Source organism: Rutidosis leptorrhynchoides, chromosome 6, assembly GCF_046630445.1.
Source record: "Rutidosis leptorrhynchoides isolate AG116_Rl617_1_P2 chromosome 6, CSIRO_AGI_Rlap_v1, whole genome shotgun sequence".
NCBI lineage: Eukaryota > Viridiplantae > Streptophyta > Magnoliopsida > Asterales > Asteraceae > Rutidosis > Rutidosis leptorrhynchoides.
This window is the reverse complement of record NC_092338.1, coordinates 27,179,862-27,204,811: the sequence shown is the minus strand read 5'-3', so window position 1 is coordinate 27,204,811 and position 24,950 is coordinate 27,179,862. Positions and strand designations below refer to the sequence as shown.

Sequence of the window (24,950 nt, the reverse complement as noted above, 5' to 3'; positions counted from 1 at the left end):
CCTTATATAAGGATTCATTTACTCGGTTGGTAATATTCAAAAATCCATTTTATCAATCTCGTAAACAAGTTGTTTAAATATTAATTGCAGATTCAAGAAGCAATTCCAAGTAATGTCAATTATAATTCAGTTGACCATATCTTTTGATTCATTCCTCGAAACTATTCGATATCTAAATGAAAAGTTATTGATTTTTCGCCAGCTTTCCGAAAACATGTATATCATATACCTTTTACCCGTAATATATGTATTTAATTCGTGATTTATTATAAACTGTTTAACGACGAAATTTAGCATACAAGCATGTATAAATATATACACTCGAGCACTAGTATGTATACACTATTAATTTATAAAATATAAAATATAAATGCCTACGTATTAATATTGAGATTCAATATTGTAGAAAAGTACATAGACGTAACGGAGATGATAAACACTAAGTTTGATTCACAATTATACCCCCGAACATTACCCATAACCTCCTTGGCAATAACCCATAATTTCCTTAGCTTTAATTCACTCGAAAATCATTTTTGAAATCGTTTGAACATGACCTCGTCATAGTATTTTATGTATAATACTAATAAAAATAATATTAATACTACTGATAATAATAAAATTAATATTAATATTAATCTTTAATAATAATAATTATAATAATTATAATAATAATAATAATAATAATAATAATAATATAAATAATATAAATATTACGGAGTATATATCTATATCTGTGTAAGTGTGTGTGATGTTCGAGCAAAACAATTGAATTTATAGTGCCTTTTCTGAAAAAGCACCCCATGCGATCGCATGAGATTTGTGCTTCAAGGCCATGCGATCGCATGGCCCTCTGATCCAGCTCACAAACTTTTAACTTTTTGTTTGTCGACATAATTTTATATAATATATTTAATTTATATAATTAATTATATATTATATTAAATTCACATGCATAGTTGACTTGTAATTTTTGTTCCGATAAGTCGTACGTCATCACTCGACTTATGTCCCGGTTCCGGTTTTTCAAATGTCCTTTCGTACGCTGAGAAAACTTGTATTTTACATTTCGTGTCACGTATCTTTGTCAAAATATAGCCTTAAATTATCCCTAAACTATACCACTCAAAGTATATCTTAAAATTTCGAGTATTTTGATCATTTACTTCTATAAATCATCGTCTCGCTATTTGTAAATATATATATAATAACAATTTGTTTTTTTGACCAAGTTAATATTATATTTTATCGTATTGTTAAATATATATTTTCGATATTAATAAACACGTTTTAAAATACATATCGCAAGTTATTCATATATCTAATTCCAACAGTTGATATTCCTTATTATTGTATGTGTCCAAATTACGTTATTTAAACAAACATTTTACCATTTATTCCGAATACCGTTAAGAATGAATGATTTCCCAAATTAACGTGGACCTTACAACAGAGACCCGTAATAATATCATAATCCTTAAGGGGCTCAATAATTATCTTTTAATTCAATCCTTTGGCATAATCTTTTAACTCTGTATCTAAATATATCAATCAGATAATCAAACCAATAAGTTTAATGCACAGTATCATATACTCAACACTTTGTTACGTTTTCAAGTTATGGTATATATATGTATCTATTTACCTATAATTGTTCGCGAATCGTTGAGAACAATCGAAAGGTAATTGAATAGTTCAAAAATTTTGAGATTCAACTTTACAGACTTTGCTTATCGTGTCGGAAACGTTAAAGATTAAGTTTAAATTTGGTCAAAAATTTCCGGGTCATCACAGTACCTACCCGTTAAAGAAATTTCGTCCTGAAATTTGAGTGAGGTCATCATGGCTGACAATAAAAATGTTTTCATGACGAATACGAGTTGGTAAATAGAATTTTATCACCATTGAATAATACGGATAAAACAATCCGATTACTCGAAGCGTATGAGAGAAGTTATCGTAATAGAGTGAAATAGAGAATAGAGATTCGTCTTATCTCTTGATGTAGTAATGATTGATTTCCGGAATTTAAGGAATAGAAAATCTTCATAATTTAAATAAGATTTGATTCTTCGGAATTTAAGGAAATTAGGATTTCCTTTGATTAAATGCGTAATCTGCCTCGATTGCTATGTCTGATATTTTGCTATAAATTAACCTCTTCCGTTTCATTTATTTTTACCACTCCTATAATCTTCTTTCTTATTTCATACTTACAAAAGATTTGTGAAAATGCTTTATCCAGTTCTGATTCTTGATATTTTCTTGGCTATCATATCATTCATTCTTCTTTTTCATCTGCCACCAGAGGAGGTTATTTTCTTCTACTATTACCTTGGGGTTATATTGTTTTTCATTCTCCCGTGTCTTTATATTGCTATACGCATTGATATACATGGTTTGTAATTTCGGGTTGTTTTTGGGCTTTATATTTTCCATTATATTTCGGAGATTCATGCTTTCGTTTTCTCTTCCCGACTTTAAGTCAAGCGAATAATGGTCCAAAATTCGTAGGTATGGATTTTGAAATGAACATAATTAATGTTCTAAGAAAGAAACGGTAATGGCACAATCTGACTTGTCAAATTACCAGAATACCTCGAAAAAGACCGAATCATCAAGAAAAATATTTTCTTGATATGTTTAGAGGTTTTATAGAATGAAAGAGTTATGTAACATGGTTCATGATGAGGGTATGATATGTGAACCTTTATCACGTTCCATTAGAAACTCAGCATGACTTACTGTAATATAATCACGTTGATCAAGTGTCATTATATTATACTAACTCATACTTCAATTCCCAACACTACTTCAAAAACATCCATTTTTCGAAATTTTCAGAAATTAGAAACTAAAATAGTTTCTTTTATGATGTAACACAGATAGCGTGAAGAGATAAATGATTTCAGATAAGAATAGTTATGAAAATATCTTCAGAAATATGGAGGATATTTATAATGAAAGATACGATGATATCTTAGAATTTCTAATATCAGAGGATGATGCGGAAAATCTGCCTGTGAAGGTTTAGAATAAGAAGTAAGATTTTTACTAATGGTTTCAGCAGACACTGAATCATTTGGATTCTTTGAAGGTAGATTTCGTCCTTGTGATTTGTCTACAGCGTCCTTCATACTTTGCTCAACCCGTTTTCCAATTTCAAACCTTCTCTTTTTCTGTGATTTTTCAACACACTACTCTTTATCTTCAAAGTTTCGACTGTTAAAGTCGTTTATAGTTTTTGCTGCTTCATCAGCATTTTTTCAAAATTCGTAGAACTAGTTTTGTAGTTTGGGGTGTTTTTCAGAAACTTCACATTCGAAGTATGTAAGTCTAGAAGATAGATGTTATATATATATATATATATATATATATATATATATATATATATATATATATATATATATAGTTTGGGGTGTTTTTCAGAAACTTCACATTCGAAGTATGTAAGTCTAGAAGATAGATGTTATATATATATATATATATATATATATATATATATATATATATATATATATATATATATATATATATATATATATATATATATATATATATATATATATATATAACTGTTGTCGTAGAAAATGCTGCGAGATTCAAAATACTGATTGCTAATTCCCGGTGGTTGGTATGGAAATTATTGTTACAAGATGTGGATGAGTACATGATAGGGTTTCAATGAGTATAAGAATTTTTCGAAAGGTCAAGGATTAATAAAGTTGTTTGGTAAATTTACTGCTAATGTGGCGGAACATGAAAGGTTCCCCAGTAACAAAACGTATATATCAAGGTTACAATAAGGCTTAATCTGAAAAGTTGAAGTTGACTGGTTGGAAGTGTGATAAAACTGGATACTTTGAAAAGAAATTGCAAGATTATTTTCGGTAATAACAATGCTAAAGGATCTTTCACTGTTTTGAAGTCAAAGTATAGCTTTGAAAGATGTAGAGATCTAAGAATGATGTCACTTGTTAAATCTTGACTTGGATTCTGCTCTGTCAATATCAGAATATGTAATTGAATTTGTATGGAAACGATTGTATATCGCTGTGAGCATAGTTAATAATTTTTGAATCAAAACTGAAGAATGTACAGTGTAACATATTAATTGCGAACTTATATATTTCCCGGGTATTACCTACCCGTTAAAGATTTCACAATTAATACTTTGTACAAAAGAATTTTTATTACCATCTTTATGAAAATATATGTATGTATATTTTCTTCAGATGTAACACAGATTTAATGAGTTAATATCATATTAAGCTCATTTAATTTTCGGCTTGACTTAGAAATGATTAATCTCTAAAACATTAAAGATTACATAATCTTTGCGGAGTATTTTGCTAATGTAATCGATACTTCATTATTTATTCTTATTGATATTCCTCGGTGAAGGATGTTGGTGCTCGTGGAATTTTTGTGAAGCTTACAAGGCACAGATGATGTTTTCTGAAAAGTTTCGAGTATATTGAAATTGAAAATGTAAAATCAATTATGTAATTGATTAATACACTTGGTTTATTATGAAATGGAATTCATGGAGTTGAAACGGAGATTGTAGTTAACAATGGTTAAGTTGTTAAGGAAGGATGTACATCATTGCATATTAGTAATATAAACTAACCGAGTAGTACCTACCAGTTAAGATTCACATGTAATAGCTTAGTACGAAAATATTTATTTTGATTTCAAAATTCATATATATTAAATATACATAAAATTTCTTCAGGGGAAATGAGTTAATACTTCATCGGTTATTGTTGCTGGTATTTCTTGGTAACTACGGTGCGTATGACGTTGATGCTCGTGGAACAGATTGTGAAGTTGAGGTTTGCGATGCGGATGTTGTTGGTGGTGGTAATGGTACTGTTGGTGTTATTGTCGGTGGTACTGTTGATGCCGGTGATGCTGCTGGTGTTTGTAACCTTTGCACCATATTCTCCAAAGCCACTACCCGAGCACGAAGCTCGTTGACTTCTTCTACTACACCGGGATAATTGGCGGTTCGAACGAGCGGATGAATAAGATCCAGAATTTGAGATAGTATATTATCGTGATGAGATACTCTGGAAATGAGAGAGAAAATGGTGTCTCGAACAGGTTCGCCGATAAGTGCTTCAGGTTCTTCGCCAAGAGGGCAATGTGGTGGATGAAAGGGATCGCCTTCTTCTTGTCTCCAATAATTAAGTAGGCTACGAACCCATCCCCAATTCATCCAGAATAGATGATGGCTAATTGGTTGATCCATTCCGGTTACACTGTCTTCGGAATTCAGGTGAATATCCATATCGGAATAGCTGTCAGAGTTTGAACTAGATACGGGATCCATATTGTATAATTAGGGAGATGATTTTTGATATGAATTAGATTATAGAATTTAGTTTGGTATTCTTCAATACATAATTTACATATGTATATATAATACCAAATTTCATAAATCACGGAGAAATTTTCGAAAGATATCAGGAAAATTTTACAGTAACAGATAGGCTAAGATATGAATTTTTGTGTATACACTATTTATGCAATAAATGCAGGAAAATGTGTCTAGACTTAAGAATGATAAGCATGTAATTTTCGACAAGAAATGATAAGCAAAACTTTTAACATGCAGACACGGTCGAAGTCCAGACTTACTAATGCATCTTAACAACTATCAGTTAGACACATTCATGCAAGACTTGGTTCGCTAGGACCAACGCTCTGATACCAACTGTGACGATCGCTCCAAATCCATATGGACGAACACGTCATTCATTGATTTCATTGCGAGGTATTTGACCTCTATATGATACGTTTTGTAAACATTGCATTCTTTTGAAAAGGCACACCATAAATGAATATTTAAATCAAAGGTTTTCGACATCTGATGATTTCTACATATAGACAATCACCGTATATAATAGTTTATAATAGTACTTTCATTGACAATGCAGTCAAAATAAGGTACATGATGATGAATTGGTGAATGCAACGTTTTCTTGAAAAATATGCCATATAAGACTCCATGCACATAGCTTGTCTATCATATAAGCAAACAGCGGAAGACTTCTAGGGAACCTGAGAATAAACATGCTAACAAGTGTCAACACAAAGGTTGGTGAGTTCATAGTTTGTATGTTTCGCATAATCTGTATATAAAGATGGATCACAAGATTTCAGTTGTTTCATCCAGAAACGTTTATCAATAGATTATACATAACAGAGCACCCTGATAACTAAGCTTTAACGTTATAATGATAAATACCCCATTCGTTTTAATACACGCAAACCAACGTGTCCTAAACTCAAATAACACACGTCCGTTAAAAGGCTAGCGTTCTAGCTCGGACGGGGATGTTAAGCCCTATGAATCCATATACTGTTATTCGCGCCCACCAGTCCATATCCTATGTACTGGCAGCTACTAGTTACCAAAGCTAAGGGATTTTCGGTTTAAACTCAGTGTAGAATTAAGTATGTACTTGTATCCATTGCATTTAAATTAAAGTGCATGTATTCTCAGCCCAAAAATGTATTGCAAAAGCAATTAAAAAGGGATCACATGAAACTCACCTTAGCAGCACATAAAGTTGTTCATCGTAATGTGACCGAAACTCGGTATATCAAATAATCGTAGATCTCAACCTAGAGAACATATGTTGGTCAATAAATGTCTATCAAGCTAGGTCAGGTCATAGTGTATCACAATCCTAATGCTCGAAATTGACATACAAAAGTTATTCAAAGTTGTTTCAAAAAGTCAATTTTGACCATAGTTCAACAAACGAGACGTACCTTATATAAGGATTCATTTACTCGGTTGGTAATATTCAAAAATCCATTTTATCAATCTCGTAAACAAGTTGTTTAAGTATTAATTGCAGATTCAAAAAGCAATTCCAATTAATGTCATTTATAATTCAGTTGACCATATCTTTTGATTCGTTCCTCGAAACTATTCGATATCTAAATGAAAAGTTATTGATTTTTCGCCAGCTTTCCGAAAACATGTATATCATATACCTTTTACCCGTAATATATGTATTTAATTCGTGATTTATTATAAACTATTTAACGACGAAATTTAGCATACAAGCATGTATAAATATATACACTCGAGCACTAGTATGTATGCACTATTAATTTATAAAATATAAAATATAAATGCTTACGTATTAATATTGAGATTCAATATTGTAGAAAAGTACATAGACGTAACGGAGATGATAAACACTAAGTTTGATTCACAATTATACCCCCGAACATTATCCATAACCTCCTTGGCAATAACCCATAATTTCCTTAGCTTTAATTCACTCGAAAATCATTTTTGAAATCGTTTGAACATGACCTCGTCGTAGTATTTTATGTATAATACTAATAAAAATAATATTAATACTACTGATAATAATAAAATTAATATTAATATTAATCTTTAATAATAATAATTATAATAATTATAATAATAATATTAATAATAATATTAATAATAATAATAATAATATAAATAATATAAATATTACGGAGTATATATCTATATCTGTGTAAGTGTGTGTGATGTTCGAGCAAAACAATTGAATTTATAGTACCTTTTCTGAAAAAGCACCCCATGCGATCGCATGGAATTTGTGCTTCAAGGCCATGCGATCGCATGACCCTCTGATCCAGCTCACAAACTTTTAACTTTTTGTTTGTCGACATAATTTTATATAATATATATAATATATTTAATTTATATAATTAATTATATATTATATTAAATTCACATGCATAGTTGACTTGTAATTTTTGTTCCGATAAGTCGTACGTCATCACTCGACTTATGTCCCGGTTCCGGTTTTTCAAATGTCCTTTCGTACGCTGAGAAAACTTGTATTTTACATTTCGTGTCACGTACCTTTGTCAAAATATAGCCTTAAATTATCCCTAAACTATACCACTCAAAGTATATCTTAAAGTTTCGAGTATTTTGATCATTTACTTCTATAAATCATCGTCTCGCTATTTGTTAATATATATATAATAACAATTTGTTTTTATGACCAAGTTAATATTATATTTTATCGTATTGTTAAATATATATTTTCGATATTAATAAACACGTTTTAAAATACATATCGCAAGTTATTCATATATCTAATTCCAACAGTTGATATTCCTTATTATTGTATGTGTCCAAATTACGTTATTTAAACAAACACTTTACCATTTATTCCGAATACCGTTAAGAATGAATGATTTCCCAAATCAATGTGGACCTTACAACAGAGACCCGTAATAATATCATAATCCTTAAGGGACTCAATAACTATCTTTTAATTCAATCCTTTGGCATAATCTTTTAACTCTGTATCTAAATATATCAATCAGATAATCAAACCAATAAGTTTAATGCACAGTATCATATACTCAACACTTTGTTACGTTTTCAAGTTATGGTATATATATGTATCTATTTACCTATAATTGTTCGCGAATCGTTGAGAACAATCGAAAGGTAATTGAATAGTTCAAAAATTTTGAGATTCAACTTTACAGACTTTGCTTATCGTGTCGGAAACGTTAAAGATTAAGTTTAAATTTGGTCAAAAATTTCCGAGTCATCACAGTAAGCGAGAACTTATATTGTGTGGCCATACGGGTTTGGCAAACCCTCATTCGGACGGTTCGCTACCGTTATGCGGATGAAATGTATTTTCGAGAAACAGTGTATGTTCTAACACTATTGTGATGGGGTTCTATGGAAGGAAAGTTAAGTCTTGATAATTGGGTGCTCGCGAACATACTTTTGGAATGCAAACGATTTGGATAATCAACGTTATGGAAATATAAAATCTTGTGGTTCAAAAACAACATTTATTAATACACCTATGATTTCACCAACGTTTTTCGTTGACAATTTTCTATATGTTTCTCAGGTTCATGAATGGCTATTTGATACATGCTTCCGCGTACACTTATACTTGCTTGGGGTCAAGCATATATGCATACACTCTGATTACTTGCTTGAGGTCAAGCATACATACATACGCTAGTGATAGCACCTTTGTATTCAAGCATATTGTTTACATATTTACGCTATTTATAGCAACCGTGATTTTCAACTTATTATGTCGCAAGTTATTTCATTAATACTTCATACTTTTGTAAACTTAAACTTGTTGTCGAGCCGTTTGGTAATCTAAACTTTGTAAGTCTTGTACGTTTCAAATGATTGCGACATAATTTTGGTCAAATGCGTCTCATTTAGGGACTATGACCACGCAACGGGACCTAAGTTAACGGCGCCGTCAATGACGATTTTGTCGGGTCGTTACAGATTCGACTTCGGAATCTTCATCTTCTAATTATTGGATTAGTACAATAATACGCTCGTCTTTCGAATCGGATTCGGAACTAAGTAAATACGATGCCATTATTTATAAAAATAGTATGATTGAAAGTGTAAAATTGATAGAAATTGATGAGTTTTGGTGTGTTAAAAATAAGAGTTTGAATGGGTTTATAAATTTATAAATAATTTAAATAATAAAAAAACTGAAAAATGGACTTCATAGTTGTTGCTCAACGGCTAGTTTTTTGGACCAATCAGCTCGCGACACTTCCCTTTGACCTTTTTTTGGTTAAAAAATAAACTGAGGTGTCAGGGGACGTCACCCGACGTCAACGCGTTTGACGCCGCATTAAAAATGGTCTAATAACGTAGCTTGTCCGAAATTATTGATAAACAACAACACCATGCGCTGCAATGATATGTGGAAGGTAATACAAATGTAACGTGTCCTATTAATGCCAATTATCAAAAAATCCACAATTTTTTGTTTAACTATTCATACTCGAGTAGCTTTTATCTTTGACTAATAACTAACATCAATAGCTTATACAAAAATAAAAAATGACAACAAACTAAAGCCCTAGCATATTTTACGAAACCCTAACCCATAATACGTTATTTACGTAAATGAACATGATAAAATTCATTACGTAATGAAGTTTACCTTTAGTATTGGAAGAATTACGTGATTTGTGTTCGTATTCCAACTTGTACGCATACATGAATATTTAATGTATAGAAGGAGAAATAACCTTTCGATTAGGATTCAGCTGGAGACCTTTTCTTTTTGGACTTCCGATCGCTGGCCATTGAGTCGGTTTCGCCGGGAAAAAACCTCAATTTTATGCGAACAGAAGGCTGTCAGACTGTGATATAAACACATTTTATAAAGTTGACAACTATGACCCCTTGTACTTTTAGATGCTCGCGTTGCACCCTTGAAAATATACATATTCTTACTCACTTACACTCAACTTTGTCCTTTGTATTTGTTTACCTCCGGTCCAATATTTCTTACTCTTACGCATTTAATTTACCTCTGATTCATTATTATTACTTTAAAAATTAAGTTTGTTTTACATAATTATTATACTAGACAACTATATTGAAAACAAAAATTACGTAATTCATGAGAATTGGCGACTTCACGAGCGACATAAGGCTTTTTATATATCTATCTCCTTTTAAAAAAACTTATGTAGCATATAATAACTGTTCAATGTCTCTTCTTTTCTTCTAGCACAAGAGCGGATATGAACTCAGCAGAAAGAGCGGTAATTACTTCAACAACTTCTTCTTGCTTACACATGTCAACGCCCCTTTCTTGGAAAAAAAAGGCATTTTTGCAAGGACCGCTTATTCCTATATCATTCATAATAGACGGCTAATGCCGCGTCTAATCTCACGAAAAATCATTTTTTGATTCCATCATCCGAACTCGCATTCTAATATGCTAGCGTCTCCTCCTTTAAAGCGTTTAAGGTAAAGGCAGCAGCTCAGGAAGCTTCTGCCATGCGTCTTCGTACTGCCTTGAGCTGGTAACTCCAAAATCGACGATTCTTGGCCACTAAAGGACTGCTTTCACTCAAATGACCCTTTATGATAAGGGGAATCGAAGGCCGGGGAAAGTTTATTGGCAACAGGAGAACCGGGTTGCACTGCTGGATTGATGGTTGTTAGCGATGTACAAGCAGGAGAGTGGCTAATGTCCCTCAGCCCTTGAAAGCCATTAACTAACCTCTTTATTATCTTATATTGTTAGAAATTACTTTTTGTTATAAATCTTACGTTTTCCAGACGAAATTATTGCTATTATTTATTACTTTTATAATTATTTGTAAATGTATTGTAATCTTATTTTATTTAATATTTGTTTTCTTAAAGTAGATTATGCCATTATTGTTAATATTGTTTAATTTTTTTCAAAATAACTTTTTAGTATGGCTTGATAACTTTTTTGTGATCTAATTATCGTGTAGTAAGCCCCCTAATCCTTAAATTTTGACTTCGACTTTGTTTTATCAGCTGTAACGCGAAACAAATTTTATGACGGAGTTGTTAGACTATGGAAGGCTTCACAAAGTTGTGTGAGTTCATTTGAAGAATGAGTCAATGATTGACTTAAGTACACCAACTTGATATTCTATTGCTACCCACAAGGTGGTAACATGTATGATCTAGCTATTACTGTCCAACATATGCGTTTTCGAACATAGGCAAGATGGGCAATCGCCTAAACCCAAAAATACATAAGGGTTCAAAATTTTAAATATATATACAATTTTCTTAAAATAGTCAATTAAATTATATAAAAAATTATCAATTAAAGTTGTAATTTTATAATTGTTAAATTGTTAAATACATTTTAAGTAAAAAATAGGTAAATTTTTATTTATTATTTTTTATATGCATTAAAAATTAAACGTGTATGAGGGCTTATTTTTATTTTCGTCCAGAGTCTACAAAATTGTTAAGACGGTATTGCTGTTTAGCAAAAGCAATATTGACATCAACAAATTATTGTGGCCAACCAATTTTTATGTTATGTGATAGACATGTAGTTTCGATGTTTTAATGAAGTCTAATAGTGTATTTCCGTTTTCTAATAAAGCATGTTTCGCAACTAATCCTTTTTATGGTAAGTTGATGTCTTAACTTGGTCAAATTTTGTTATAAAAAATCATGTGTCAAGCTGAAAATGTTACAATTCGAAAGAGGATGAAATAGTGACTTTTTATCTAATCTTTTGTATTTCGTTCAAATAACTAGAATTTTCTTGAAATATATTAGTTATAAACCAGATCTTGGTCAATGTTTTCACTTTGCCTAGATTTAAACGTTGTCTTGTACTTATTTCACTTCTTGTATTAAAAAGTAATTCGGATAAATTACCACTCATAAATCTTATCTCTTAATATTATTATTAATTAATTCTTAATTAACTGTTACATACTAAAAGGGTTGCGAAAGTGTGTCGTTTGACATCACCCCCTTCAAATTCCAGTCAAAAAGACATTGACCAAAAAACCCACAAAAAAAACTACAAAATACCCCCTCGACTATAACCAACTTACAAAAATTATCCCAAACTTTAGGGGGTAAAACAGAAATTTTCTCAACTCAAATAAAAACTCACCCAACCACTTCGACATCCCGTATCTTCCTCCTCTGCCCGAGTTAAATTTCACCGACCACACCATTAAACTGAAAATAATTTTATGAACAAAACGAAACTAGGTACGTTCGAAACGGACACTTTTTAAAAAACGCAAAACACAACGACAACCCGTATCTTCCCGCTGGCCGCGAGTTAAATTTTTTCGACGTCAACGTCATACTCGAAATAATTTTATGAACAAAACAAAAAAAAAGTACGTTCGAAACGGACACTTTTTAAAAAACGCTAAACAGAACGACAGCCCGTATCTTCCAGCTCGCCGCGAGTTAATTTTTTTCGCCAGCACCGTTAGACTCGAAATACTTTTATCAACAAAACGAAACTAACTACGTTCGAACCCGACAGTTTTTAAAAAAACACTAAAGACGACAACACCTAAAACGGCGGTTAATACATGGGCCGTTTTCCCTTGTGTAAATACACAAAGCTGTGTTAAATATAAATATGTAGGCCGAAAGCCCCCGCCGCACTGCGCGGGGCGGACCCGGACTAGTATAAACAATAAACAAATCGTCAATTTTACTTCTAGTTTAAAGATTCATGTAGCTCTATGTCGAAGAGTTATGAACATGTATATTTGAACTTCAGGGGTCGAATTACACTCGTTTAAAACTAAAAGGGATGGCATCATCCCAGACCCGGACCCGGTAAGGAAAACTAGTCTCAAACCCGGCCCAAATACTCGGCGGGTCCCGTTTATTACTAACTAGCGGTTAAACGAGTTTACCCACGGGCATTCGGGTCCCCGTTACTTATTAACTATCGAGGATACGGGTCTCCTCACGGGTATCGAGGTCTTCATTTTTGCTATCGCTTTTAACAATGCTATCAAAATGAGTAATTCTTAAAGTAATAAATCTAACTTTCTAAGAAATACGTAGTACTATATTGGATATTTAATGTTTAAAGTATCACAAAATTACACCTTCAAAACAAAAACATTCGAAAGAAAAAGATATCATAAAAATTAAAAACATAAAAACATAACAATTGAGACACTGATTTTCCCGCACTGAGACATTGATTTGCAACCACATTAGACTCCAAATGAGTACATGAATCTGCAAAAGAATGGATATATATTAAAGTAACAAATAAACTTAAGGTAACAATTGAGATACTGATATTAGTTTCCTCTTCTTCTTATCATTCTCGGTTTGTGTATCATCTTCTTGATTTGTGCTCATATGAGTGTTATCAGCATCTGCTTGTGTGTTTGAAGTGTCACCATTTTCACCAGTTCTTTCTGGATCCATTTATCTGGAAAAAATGATTACAAGAAGCTGTAATTAGCAAATAGATCTGAATCTGTAATTCAATAACAGTTAGCAACACTTGAAATATCAACATGTTATTAACAAATAAACACATTACCAAAATCATATACAATCTGAATTTATAACCTGTAATAAATTCATATTGACCTAGTAAATGTCAAACTTCATACGGCAACTATACATACAAATCAATAAGTGGCAGCTTAACATACTAATTAAATAAATAAATTCATACTACGTAAATAAATATACTTTCAGTATTAACGTATACCAAGGTTGCAAAATTTGCTATTCGGAAATTAATCGGTCGGGACTTTGGAAGGATTAATCGGTAATTCGGTAATTAATCGGTAATTCGGGGATTAATCGGAGATTATACCGTATACATTTAAATATTAAATTTTAAAAATTATATTTGTAACTATAGAAAAAAACCATAAATATAAAGATAATTTTTAACATAATTGTCTAAAATTGTTCATTTTGCTTTAAAACTATAAAATTCTAGTTTAAATTCATGTTAAAATGTTAACCATTTTTTACTTTTACAGAATTTGATTACCAAATTCGATTTTGATCCATCAATTAACGTTGACCGTTTAATTAAACGGAGTTTTGAAAATCGGAACGGATTGCTCCTAAAAATGATTAATCGCGGATTAATCGGCGAGTAATCGGGTCTTTTACGACACGGACGTATACATACTAATTAACATATACATACTAATTGTAAATGCATGGTTGTAAAACTCGGCCAACTCGGCCGAGTAATCGGCGATTACTCAGTTGGAAGAACAAAACGAGTAATCGGTGTCTAACTCGTCCAATTACTCGGTCAACGCCGGTCAACGCCGGTCAACGGTGGTCAAACGGTGGTCAACGGTATCGGAAAACTCAGTGAAAAGATGAAGGAAAACAGGAGACGATTTGATGTGTTTGTTTGTTTAGAAAGAACGAATTGAAGGAACATACCTGTAATGTCTCGATTTCCATTCATGAAGACTCTTAAACAAATAATTTAGGGTTTGGTGAATGAGCTAAGGTTGAAGAAGAAGAAGGGAAGATGTAGCATTAGGTGAAGAATGATGCGGCTGATTGATTAGGGTTTCTAAAATAACACTCATTTTATTATTTTTTAATTTACATTTAAACCCCCTAAAGTTTAACTGTTATAGATTTTAACACCTTAAGTTTAGTTTTTCTTTCTTCTTCATTATCAAATAGATACAAATCTAACCCCTCCAATTAAAACAAATATTTATATGTAACTAAACTTTACATATTTAACATATATATTTATAAAATTTTATATATTTAACATATATATTTATAAAATGTTTGTTTATAGCTAATAATATATTGAAAATATTTAGTTATATTAGAAAAGTCAACAAAAGTCAACATCCGAGTACTCCTCCGAGTTCTCCCCGAGTAGCCGATTACTCCTCAAAAACCTCCGGCCGAGTACTCCCCGAGTCGCGAGTTTTACAACCTTGTGTAAATGTCAAACTTCCTTTATCAAATTTTTAAGTAAATAAATTCATACTGAACCAATTTCGTACACCAACTATACATATACATATATACATACTAATTAACATACATACATACATGATTTATAAACAAAGATATATAATAAAAGAAGATACCTGATTAAAATCAATTGAAACCCAAAAGTGAGAGGCTGGAATTGGAACTTCTTGTCCATAGCAACTTAGCAAGTTTGGAGAGTTGGAGAATAATTTTATTTTTACTACTTTATAATCCATTGATGATTATTGAATATGGATAGTCGATTACTCGATTATAATTTCTTGGAAAACAACGAGATTTCGAGATTGAAACGCAAAGCAGGTTATGGTTGCGTATTAGGGATATCAAAAAATTAGGAAAAAAAGAAGCCGTCTATTTAGATGTAGATACTAGATAGTGTAATAATATTAGGGAAAAAGAGCAGTATACTATATATTATTTATTAATTATTAATTATTATTATTATTTTTCGGGTATACGGGTCGGGTACACGGGTCATTATTTAAACCCAGACCCGAACCCAATTTTTTTTAAAAAGTAATCTCATACCCGGCCTGGAACCCGTAGAGACCTGGACCAGAACCGACCCAATTATATTGGATTTCAGTTTTCCCATCGGGTTCGGGCCTTTTTCCCCTACATCGTCATCGTATTGAGCTCTGCTTTGGTTGAGAGTGGACAAACAGATTATTATAATAATAATAATTATTATTATTATTATTATTATTATTATATTATTATTATAAAAAATAATATATTAAATAAAAGTTTCCATCATAATTTCGTCAATTTCATCAATTTAGGGTTTACGAATTATCGAATTCAGATGTTTATGGTTGTAGCAGTATACAGGGGTTTCTAATTTAATGGCCTGCGCCTTTCTTTCTAGAACACTCGTCTCACATCGTTTCGTTTCATCTTTGGTAACTAACCAAAATTCGCAAAAATTATCCTCCCTTTTTTTTGTAAGTATCTAGCTAAATTTAATTCTTTGATCAGTTCTGGAATTTAATTACATGCTCAATTGATAATTATTCAATATATATTCAATATTACTGATAGATTATATAGTTTTATTTGACAGCAGTAGGTAAATCAATCATGTTCTGGAATAATAAGCTTGATTCAGCTTGTGTGTTGAGTTCATTATGCTAAATTTGTATTATTTAACCTAACACTATCTGAATGCAAAAAATGATATGTTTAATTATGCTAAATTAAGGTCAAACTTATTATATTATAGCACATTATTCAATGACTTTCAGTATTATAGAATGAAGTAAAGTATTTGGATTTGCAGTTAAATAGATAATCAGTGTAGTATATGGCAGAAAGAAACATTTATGATTACGGTTCTTGGATATTAAGGGTTAAAGTAACCAAATGATTGGAGGTTTTAGGTGAGAATCAGTTGTAAGAAACTTATTAGTGAGATAATGTTAAATTAACCAAAAATGGCATCTGAAGTGTCGTGTATCATGTCGAAGTTAATTATAATATATATACATATTTATTCTATTTTCAGAAGAAACCTTTTCACTCGTGGTCTTGCTCGACACCTATTGCATATAGGAGGTTTACCTTAGTTCGTAGTGATATGGCTTCAACCATGGGGAGGTCTACAGTGGCCTTTTCAACACAGTCCATGTCGACTGGTGAGCCTGTTGTTTCAGTTGACTGGCTTCACGCGAACCTGCGCGAGCCTGATTTGAAGGTACATGTTTGACTCACAAATTATACGCCTTTTTCGAATTTGGAGTTAGGATTATTTATTTTTATTGAGCATAGAACATTAAGTGTTCATTAAAACATATGTTGGAATGGATAAACTTGCAGGTGTTGGATGCGTCGTGGTACATGCCCGATGAACAAAGAAACTCGCTTCAAGAGTATCAGGTGTGTACTATACTACTATGATATACGAACCTGAAGTCTTATTATTTATTGTTTATCTTTTTTAGTAGCTTATTTAGAAGACTATGAAGTCTGTTATAATATACTTATTTTTCATCTTTACTGTTTTTGTTGGGCGGGTTTTAACAGGTGGCTCACATCCCTGGTGCTATTTTCTTTGATGTAGACGGGATATCAGATCGAACTACTAATGTGAGATACTATCTTATACTTCTTCTTTTTTTCCTTGAAAGTATAACTTATAATATATCAGATTGAACACATTCAGTTTTTTTTATTTATTTATTTTCTTTATTTTTGAATGATTCAGCTGCCACACATGTTGCCATCAGAGGAGGCATTTGCTGCTGCTGTTTCGGCTCTTGGTATTGATAACAAAGATGGAGTTGTTGTTTATGATGGTAAAGGAATCTTCAGTGCGGCCCGGGTCTGGTGGTAAGTTACGTTTCCATAATCGATTCGCGCTTTTCGCTGATGTCATGCTCTAAAAAAACTTATTAGCTGATTTGGGATATTTTCGTGTTAGGATGTTTCGAGTGTTTGGACATGATAGAGTGTGGGTATTAGATGGAGGCCTACCCAGATGGCGTGCTTCGGGATTTGATGTTGAATCAAGTGCTTCTAGTGATGCAATTTTGAAAGCTAGTGCTGCGAGTGAAGCGATAGAAAAAGTATACAATGGGCAGGCTGTAAGTAGACAATTTTGGTTCCTTTATATGTGTCTACATAATTATATTAATATTAATATTAATAAAAGATGGATTACAAGGACTGTTTATATGTCATTCGACCTGTTCCATCTATGGAGTGTTTGAAAGTATGTTTTGAATGTGGTTATGCATTTTTAAATAATCACCTGTCAAATTCTGATTCTGATTCTGTAAGAAATGAAATACATAAATGACCAAAAATAACATTGAAGTGAAAAAAAGGACATTGTCTTTAAGATGGGAGTAAATTATTTTTCAAGTTAGGTTCTAAAACGGATGACTAGGTAGTTTAGTTTATGCTGATTTTCATTTGGCACCTAATCAAGCTTATACTTCATATTTAAAATCATAGTTTATTATCTAAACTTCAAAACTGTTATTGTTATTACTAGAAGATGTAATAAACATTTGAAGACGCAAATCTAAACACCCTATCTATCTAATTCTTGAATTGAAGCTGTGAGAATGGATGAAAATGTTTATTATTTGCAGGTTGGTCCAGTTACATTTCAAACAAAATATCAACCGCATCTTGTATGGACACTCGAACAGGTTTGTGAAATTGTGTTTATATGTATCTCTTGATTTTCAACAGAAAAGTTCTTAAACATGTTCAGTATGATGAATATTACACCAAAAGTGGAAAGTTAAAATAAGCTTAGCCCATGACAAAAATATAGATAAAAGCATATTACTAATATGTTTTGATGTTTTTTATTTTATATTTTTAATTTTTTTTTTGCGGTATCTGATAATGTGTGACAATGTGTGACTGTTGTTATTGTTGCAGGTAAAAAAGAATACAGAAGACCAAACACATCAGCATATAGATGCTCGGTCAAAAGCCAGGTATAAGAGATCTATTGGGCATATGCAGTTATGAAAAAGATACTAAAAGTTAGGTTTTTTGTGGTGCGTTGAATTTCGATATCAGGTTTGATGGTATTGCAGCTGAGCCCTGGAAAGGAATAAGAAGTGGACATGTGCCTGGGAGTAAGTGTATCCCGTTTTCCCAGGTAACAATACGTCTTCACTAATTTTTTATGCTGATTTCAAAAGTTAACTTTTTATGCCAAATTGATGCAGGAAATTTTTTGAATTTTTTCATGCATGAAATGTTTCTTGGTTGTTACAGATGTTAAATGGCTCACAGACGTTACTATCTGCTGACCAGCTCAAGAAACAGTTTGAACAAGAGGGTAATCCCATCAACTTCTATGTTTTTCTTAGATATTCGTAAATTTTTATAGCATCTACGAAGATACTAGTCGCCCTTCTATAAGAGGGATAATTGTCAAAATAGACTTCTGACTTGGTTATCGAAAACTTTAAACAAAAACAAAAAAAAAAGTTGGAAACTTGAGAGGAATGATAGTTTATTTGCTTTAATTAGAATTGAAAACAAGGTTTATCATCACAACTGAAAAGTTATTGTGCAGAAATTTCATTGGACAGCCCTGTTGTGACTTCATGTGGAACTGGAGTTACTGCATGCATTCTTGCATTGGTAGTATTATTTTTTTTTATTATTTCAATTTATAATTTCAATTTATAACAATAACACTAATGATGCTTTTATATATCTACAATACTTATTTGTTTGTGAATATTGCTAAAGTAAAACATGTTACTGTTGTAGGGACTCCATCGACTTGGAAACACTGATGTTCCAGTTTATGATGGATCTTGGACCGAATGGGGAGCACAAGAGGATACTCCTGTCTCAACATCAACGGAAACTTCTTAATGTTAACGGCATTGCACCTGGGTGATAACAAGATTAACCTTTCCACTTTCGAGTGTTTAATTATGGTGGGTTCATTCCAATCTTATTCAACTTGAAAGATTTTTTATATGTTAAACTCTAGGAGAAAAAAAGAATTTTGTTTGCCCTGTTGAACTAAGTTAAACTTTTTAGTTAAGGTTATGTCATATATGTTGATGTTGGTGGGATGGATTATGTAAGGAAGCAAAATTAGGGTTTTGAATTGTATCAAACTAGTAGAGAATGCATAAGATTCCGATCTATTTTTGGTAGATCAAGTTCTTTTGTCTGCTTTTTTTATGTAGCAACACAAACCCGAATGTACTCTAGAGCATGAATAAGGGCTCACCTTCGATTCAAGGTTTTTTTAGTTCCTAATTTGTTATGGATTCTAACAAGTCGAGTATAATAATTTTACTTTTCTCTGCTTCATGTGCATGTGTCGTGTACGTTGATGTTGGATCAAGGATTAAGTTTGGCTCAGTTGATGATTTTGTTGACCCAAATGATGTGGCTAATGACGTTTCTATTAGTATTAGTGTGTCGGAGACGAATGATGATTATATTACGTTTGCGGTTACATTGAATCGATTGAAAAAGGAGAAGAAGAAAAGGAAGAAATTTTGTTGGCAAAAGTAAGGTAAGATTCGGAGGTTGAAAGGCCTTAACCGATTTTGATTGGACCCCTCGTGCGAAGGTTTCTGTAAAGCGTGGTTTCTGTATAGGGTTTCACAAAATTTCTTTATATTATCATCATTTTTTTAGTTTAATGATCGTTAATTTAATCTAAAGTATGTCATTTTATGCGTGTGTTAATGATTGTCATTTTAACGTATGTTAGACACACGTTAGCAATACTTCAAATTAGTACTTTTTTAAGTGTTTCAAATGGTCTCACTTACTATATTTTTATATGAAACATGTTTTAAACTTTGTAACATTTTGTTTCCAATCCTACATCAAACATTTCTCTATCACTACATCATTTAAAAGAAAGTGAAACATAACTAATACAGTATCATTTATAATATATTAATATTTAATATTTATATTATAATAATAATTTTAAAAATTATTATCAAAAGTATTATTATATTATAAAATATTAAATTAATGGAAATATCTAATATCTAGTGCACTAAGGGCACATGATAAAACATTATTATATATGAAAATTATATTCAGACAATAATTACTAATATTTCGACTCTGTTTTTCATGATTTTACATATTTGCCCCTAAATTTAATTAATTAAAAGTGATAAGAGGGAGGGTAAATTTAAAAAAAGAATATGTAATAAATAATAAATCTCTATATACATTAAAAGAGAGTCTTGATTAACTAATAAATATTTTTAAAATCCCTTTAATTACTATTAGATTAGAAAATTATATTATAATATCCCTTAATTCAACTGTCTTTAATTATCCACTAAAAATATTAGTTAATAAATAAACTTTAATCAATGTATCTCCAAAATACCCTTTAATTCTAAAATACACGGGAGTAAATGAACATTCATTCATTCACGACACTAGAAAAAACAAAACCCTAACTTCTTTCAGCTAAATCATCGTCACTTATCAAAATCATCGACGAAAAGCAACACCGCTAATCAGGTATATAATTTGTTAATTGGATCTCTGTTCATCTCCGTCACGGTGAAGATTTTGGCACAAAAAGGTTAGGGTTTTTTAAATTTTATAGCTTTTCTTCATTACTACAATTACAGCATGCAATTAGGGTTCGCAGAATCTATTACGTTTCGAAGCATTCAATCAGATGCAATTAGGGATCGCAAAATCAAAGGGTTAGTGCTGATGATTTGTTACTAAATTGAAAACGGTATTCTTGTGAGTTACTTATTTGTTAATTGATTTTGGTCAAACTGGTTTGTGATATCGCTTATTCATTATCTATTAATCATGCTTTGTTGAAATCATTCATACTAATTGTTAATCTGTATTACTTGTATGATATTGAATTTAAAAACGTATTCTGCTGCAGGAGCTAATAAGGTTATGATTCAGGTGAACATGACGAGTAAGTAACTCCACATATTTTTTTTCATTTTTATCATGTTTAGGTACAAAAGACTACAAGTTTCTATAATTTGTTTAGAAGAATCTGATTTTTGTTCTATTTAAGTTGCTGATATATATATATATCTCTATTAATGAATGACAAGTTAAAAAATAGATTTTGTAAATTAATATCTCACAAAAATGTGTGTGCTTCAGATACTCACAACAGTAGTGTTGCAGACTGATATGGTGGATATGGTGTTTCATTAGTCGTGCAATCAATAGCAATTGGAAAATCGAATTGCTATTAAAATTGGAGGTAATTTGGATATGATATAAACTTTATGGCATCATGTTAATCTATTTAACCATCTGTTCTTCATTCATTCTCTATATGAACTCATTATTGGATTCTATTAATGTTTCGACTTATATACAAATACTATATGGTATCCTTTTTACTTTCTAGATTAATCCATGTATGTTTTCTTTTACAGACTCTTGATGCCAAGACTTTAATTTTGACCCGAATCAAAGGTGCACATAAAGCAATAGTTTACATCAATAAGGTACAGTTTGACTAGCACTTGAGATTTAACCAAAACAAGCTGCTTTATTTGTTCCTTGCAATGAAATGGTTAATCGTCAAGTATGAGCTGTACACATAGACCATATGGGTGGTAACATAGGCAACAATGGATACGTAAAATGCCAAAGCCTTATTTTGGAAACCAATCAAGCATACAAGTTTTATTTCTTAGTTGAATGGTTGCATAAAGTCTATAAATAATGTTGACAACCTCACAAAATGTCTTAAATAAAACTCCAAGTTATTGTTGTAATAATAAATAACTAAATGAATAGTTGTTAAATTAAATAGTAAAAATAAAAAAAGGTGTTCCTTTAACATCCTGACTTGTAACATTTTCATTTGGAGTCTCATTGTGCTATTTTTAGCAATATAGCAAAACTCAAATGATATAATCTCTCAAAGATTTTTTATCTTCAATTCCAATGTGGAATTTGTTTGATTGAAACAACCATGTTACGTTTCAGTTTCTGATGTCGGGTCACTGAAAGCTGGTACATGTGAGCACTCCAAAATCAGGTAATTTTCCACAAAATTGATATTAAAATAAATTCATATATTTGTAAAATTCTAACTATCGTCAATGTGGTGAAAGTTAATTAGCACATGAGATTAGCTAGATTTAGCTAATCAATTATTTAGTAGGCAAAATAAAGGCCATTAGATGCAATCCCATTATTTTGAAATTTATTAAAATTTGCAGACCTTGTGAAATTTGGTTTTTATGTGTAGTTCTTTAAGATTGGATGAATACTCTTAGAAATATGAATAATTAAGTTTGAAAGGTAGAACAAGAGGTAGGTTTTATATGGAAATGCATGTGATACTTAACAATTATAGGTATCCAAGGGATATGATCACATGTGATGTAGTATTTACTCTTAGATCCTATAATGTTGTTCGGTTCCACTTATATAATGTGGATGTGGATGTATAGAATCAATATGCATATGCATAATTGGACAGAGACACAAGTATCGTTCAATGATATGTACATTTCAGTTAAAGGGATGTATGTTTTTGTGTCATATATTTTGGACACGTTTTAGTGATATAAAATCATTCTAGAAGGCCTTACATCAATCTTTCATTTTAAACTTTGTATTGTCATATAGTGCCAGTACAATCCTACCTAATATAGTTTTAGTTCGAGTTAAAATACTTTCTAAGAAACCTCAACTGCTATCTTCGTAATTCCGCATTTACTGTAAGTGCAATGTTTAGAATTCCCATGAAGATATCCTATACTTCAAATTTTTAATTGATGTTATTTATTTGTTGTTTTGTATAGTCAACTAAAGATGCGTTTACACAGGTCAAAGAAATTGAAGGGGGTGTATGAAATGATAAATCACATTTATATATGGGTATAGATGGGAACAAGGTGAAAGCTCACTTATTATAATTTTTACTGCTGCTGCTTGTTGCTGGCCACTTTGCTACTTTCATTGAAATTACACTATATGGAGTTGAACTTGGCTTGTATCGTATGCATACTTCTGCTTTGTATTCACTTTTGTGATATGTTACACGCACTTGTTTCAAGATTTCCACGTCATATGCCCGAACCTCACACAGAAAAGACAGGTAATTCAGTCTCATATATGCTTCATTTGAATACCATTGTTAGCAAGATATATATGTTTGTGTATATGCAAGAAATCTGTACTCCTAAAAAGGAGTTTGCGAGGGGTTGTTTTATTTATTTTACCAAACATATTATTTTTCGTATATATCATGTTTGGTTTACGATTAACTCTTCTTGCGTTAGGGTTTTGTTATTTTTGTGCTATGTATGATGCAACCATTATTATCTTGAATTGTATGAGATTTTATATTTTGTTGAATTGATACCTCGACACTTTTTAAGTTTTGAATTTTTGATGTTTTTCCATTCATGCAGGATGCTCAAGGGATGTATGTTTTGTCTACAAGTCATTTACGTTTCAAAAAAGAGTAGGAAAAGATGAGATTTTTATTTTTACTTGTATTGTGTGGAATGGTAGTTTGGTATAGTGAGTTTCACTTCACTTTTGTGTAAATTGTCAAATATTGGGTTTATTAGGGGTGGTCAGTATTTGGTTTGAAACCGTGGAACCCGAAAATCAAACCGAAACCAAACCGGAAAAAAATCAAACCGAATTTGAAAAATGGTTTTCGGATCGAGTCAAACCGAAACCGAATTTAAATTCGGTTTTCGGTTCAGTTTTCGGTTTTGAAGATTCTGAATTTGGTTTAACAGAAAACCGAATTCAAAACCACATTCAAAATTTTTATATATTTAATTTGTATATTTATGTTTTAATGTCATTATAATTTGGGATCCAATCAATAAAATATGTTCTCACCAATATGACGATTTGGTAGCTCACATTATAATTATGTTACCCAAATTATTATGTTCTTCTTTTTAATAACAGAAACAGTAAACGTCATAATTAAACTGTAAATATTAATAAATCATCGAATTCTTGATAATTTAATAGTACAACATTGTTTTAGGATATAAATCACTAAGATATCAGTAACGCCACAATTAAACTACCATCGTTCTAAGTTTTTTCATAATATTCGGTTTTAACCGAAAACCGAACCGAATTCAAATTTGAATTCGGTTTTCGGTTCGGTTCGGTT

The 24,950-nt window shown here is 31.4% G+C and overlaps 1 protein-coding gene and 1 long non-coding RNA gene across 9 annotated transcripts; both read left to right on the top strand.

The window, feature by feature from the left end:
* Nucleotides 1–16,023: 16,023 nt before the first annotated feature.
* Nucleotides 16,024–19,834, top strand: LOC139851796 (thiosulfate/3-mercaptopyruvate sulfurtransferase 1, mitochondrial-like). 7 transcript variants are annotated; one of them, XM_071840970.1, is made up of 13 exons: nt 16,181–16,278; nt 16,614–16,713; nt 16,839–17,027; nt 17,150–17,209; nt 17,357–17,419; nt 17,538–17,662; nt 17,754–17,916; nt 18,430–18,489; nt 18,728–18,786; nt 18,872–18,953; nt 19,073–19,136; nt 19,377–19,444; nt 19,577–19,834. In XM_071840970.1, the coding sequence occupies exons 3-13, from the start codon at nt 16,911–16,913 to the stop codon at nt 19,682–19,684; spliced, it is 969 nt and encodes a 322-aa protein (XP_071697071.1). In that variant the 5' UTR covers nt 16,181–16,278; nt 16,614–16,713; nt 16,839–16,910; the 3' UTR covers nt 19,685–19,834. The 7 variants fall into 7 exon arrangements, with proteins under 7 accessions (XP_071697070.1, XP_071697069.1, XP_071697072.1 ...); XM_071840969.1 differs by lacking the exon at nt 16,614–16,713 and having other exon boundaries at nt 16,024–16,236; nt 16,842–17,027; XM_071840968.1 differs by lacking the exon at nt 16,614–16,713 and having other exon boundaries at nt 16,024–16,236.
* Nucleotides 19,835–21,204: 1,370 nt separating this feature from the next.
* Nucleotides 21,205–24,372, top strand: LOC139852965 (uncharacterized). Of its 2 annotated transcripts, XR_011761228.1 has the most exons (7): nt 21,205–21,513; nt 21,711–21,746; nt 21,944–22,046; nt 22,225–22,296; nt 22,784–22,835; nt 23,632–23,903; nt 24,220–24,372. It is a non-coding gene; the product is annotated as an uncharacterized lncRNA (long non-coding RNA). The 2 variants fall into 2 exon arrangements; XR_011761227.1 differs by having other exon boundaries at nt 21,205–21,746.
* Nucleotides 24,373–24,950: the final 578 nt, after the last annotated feature.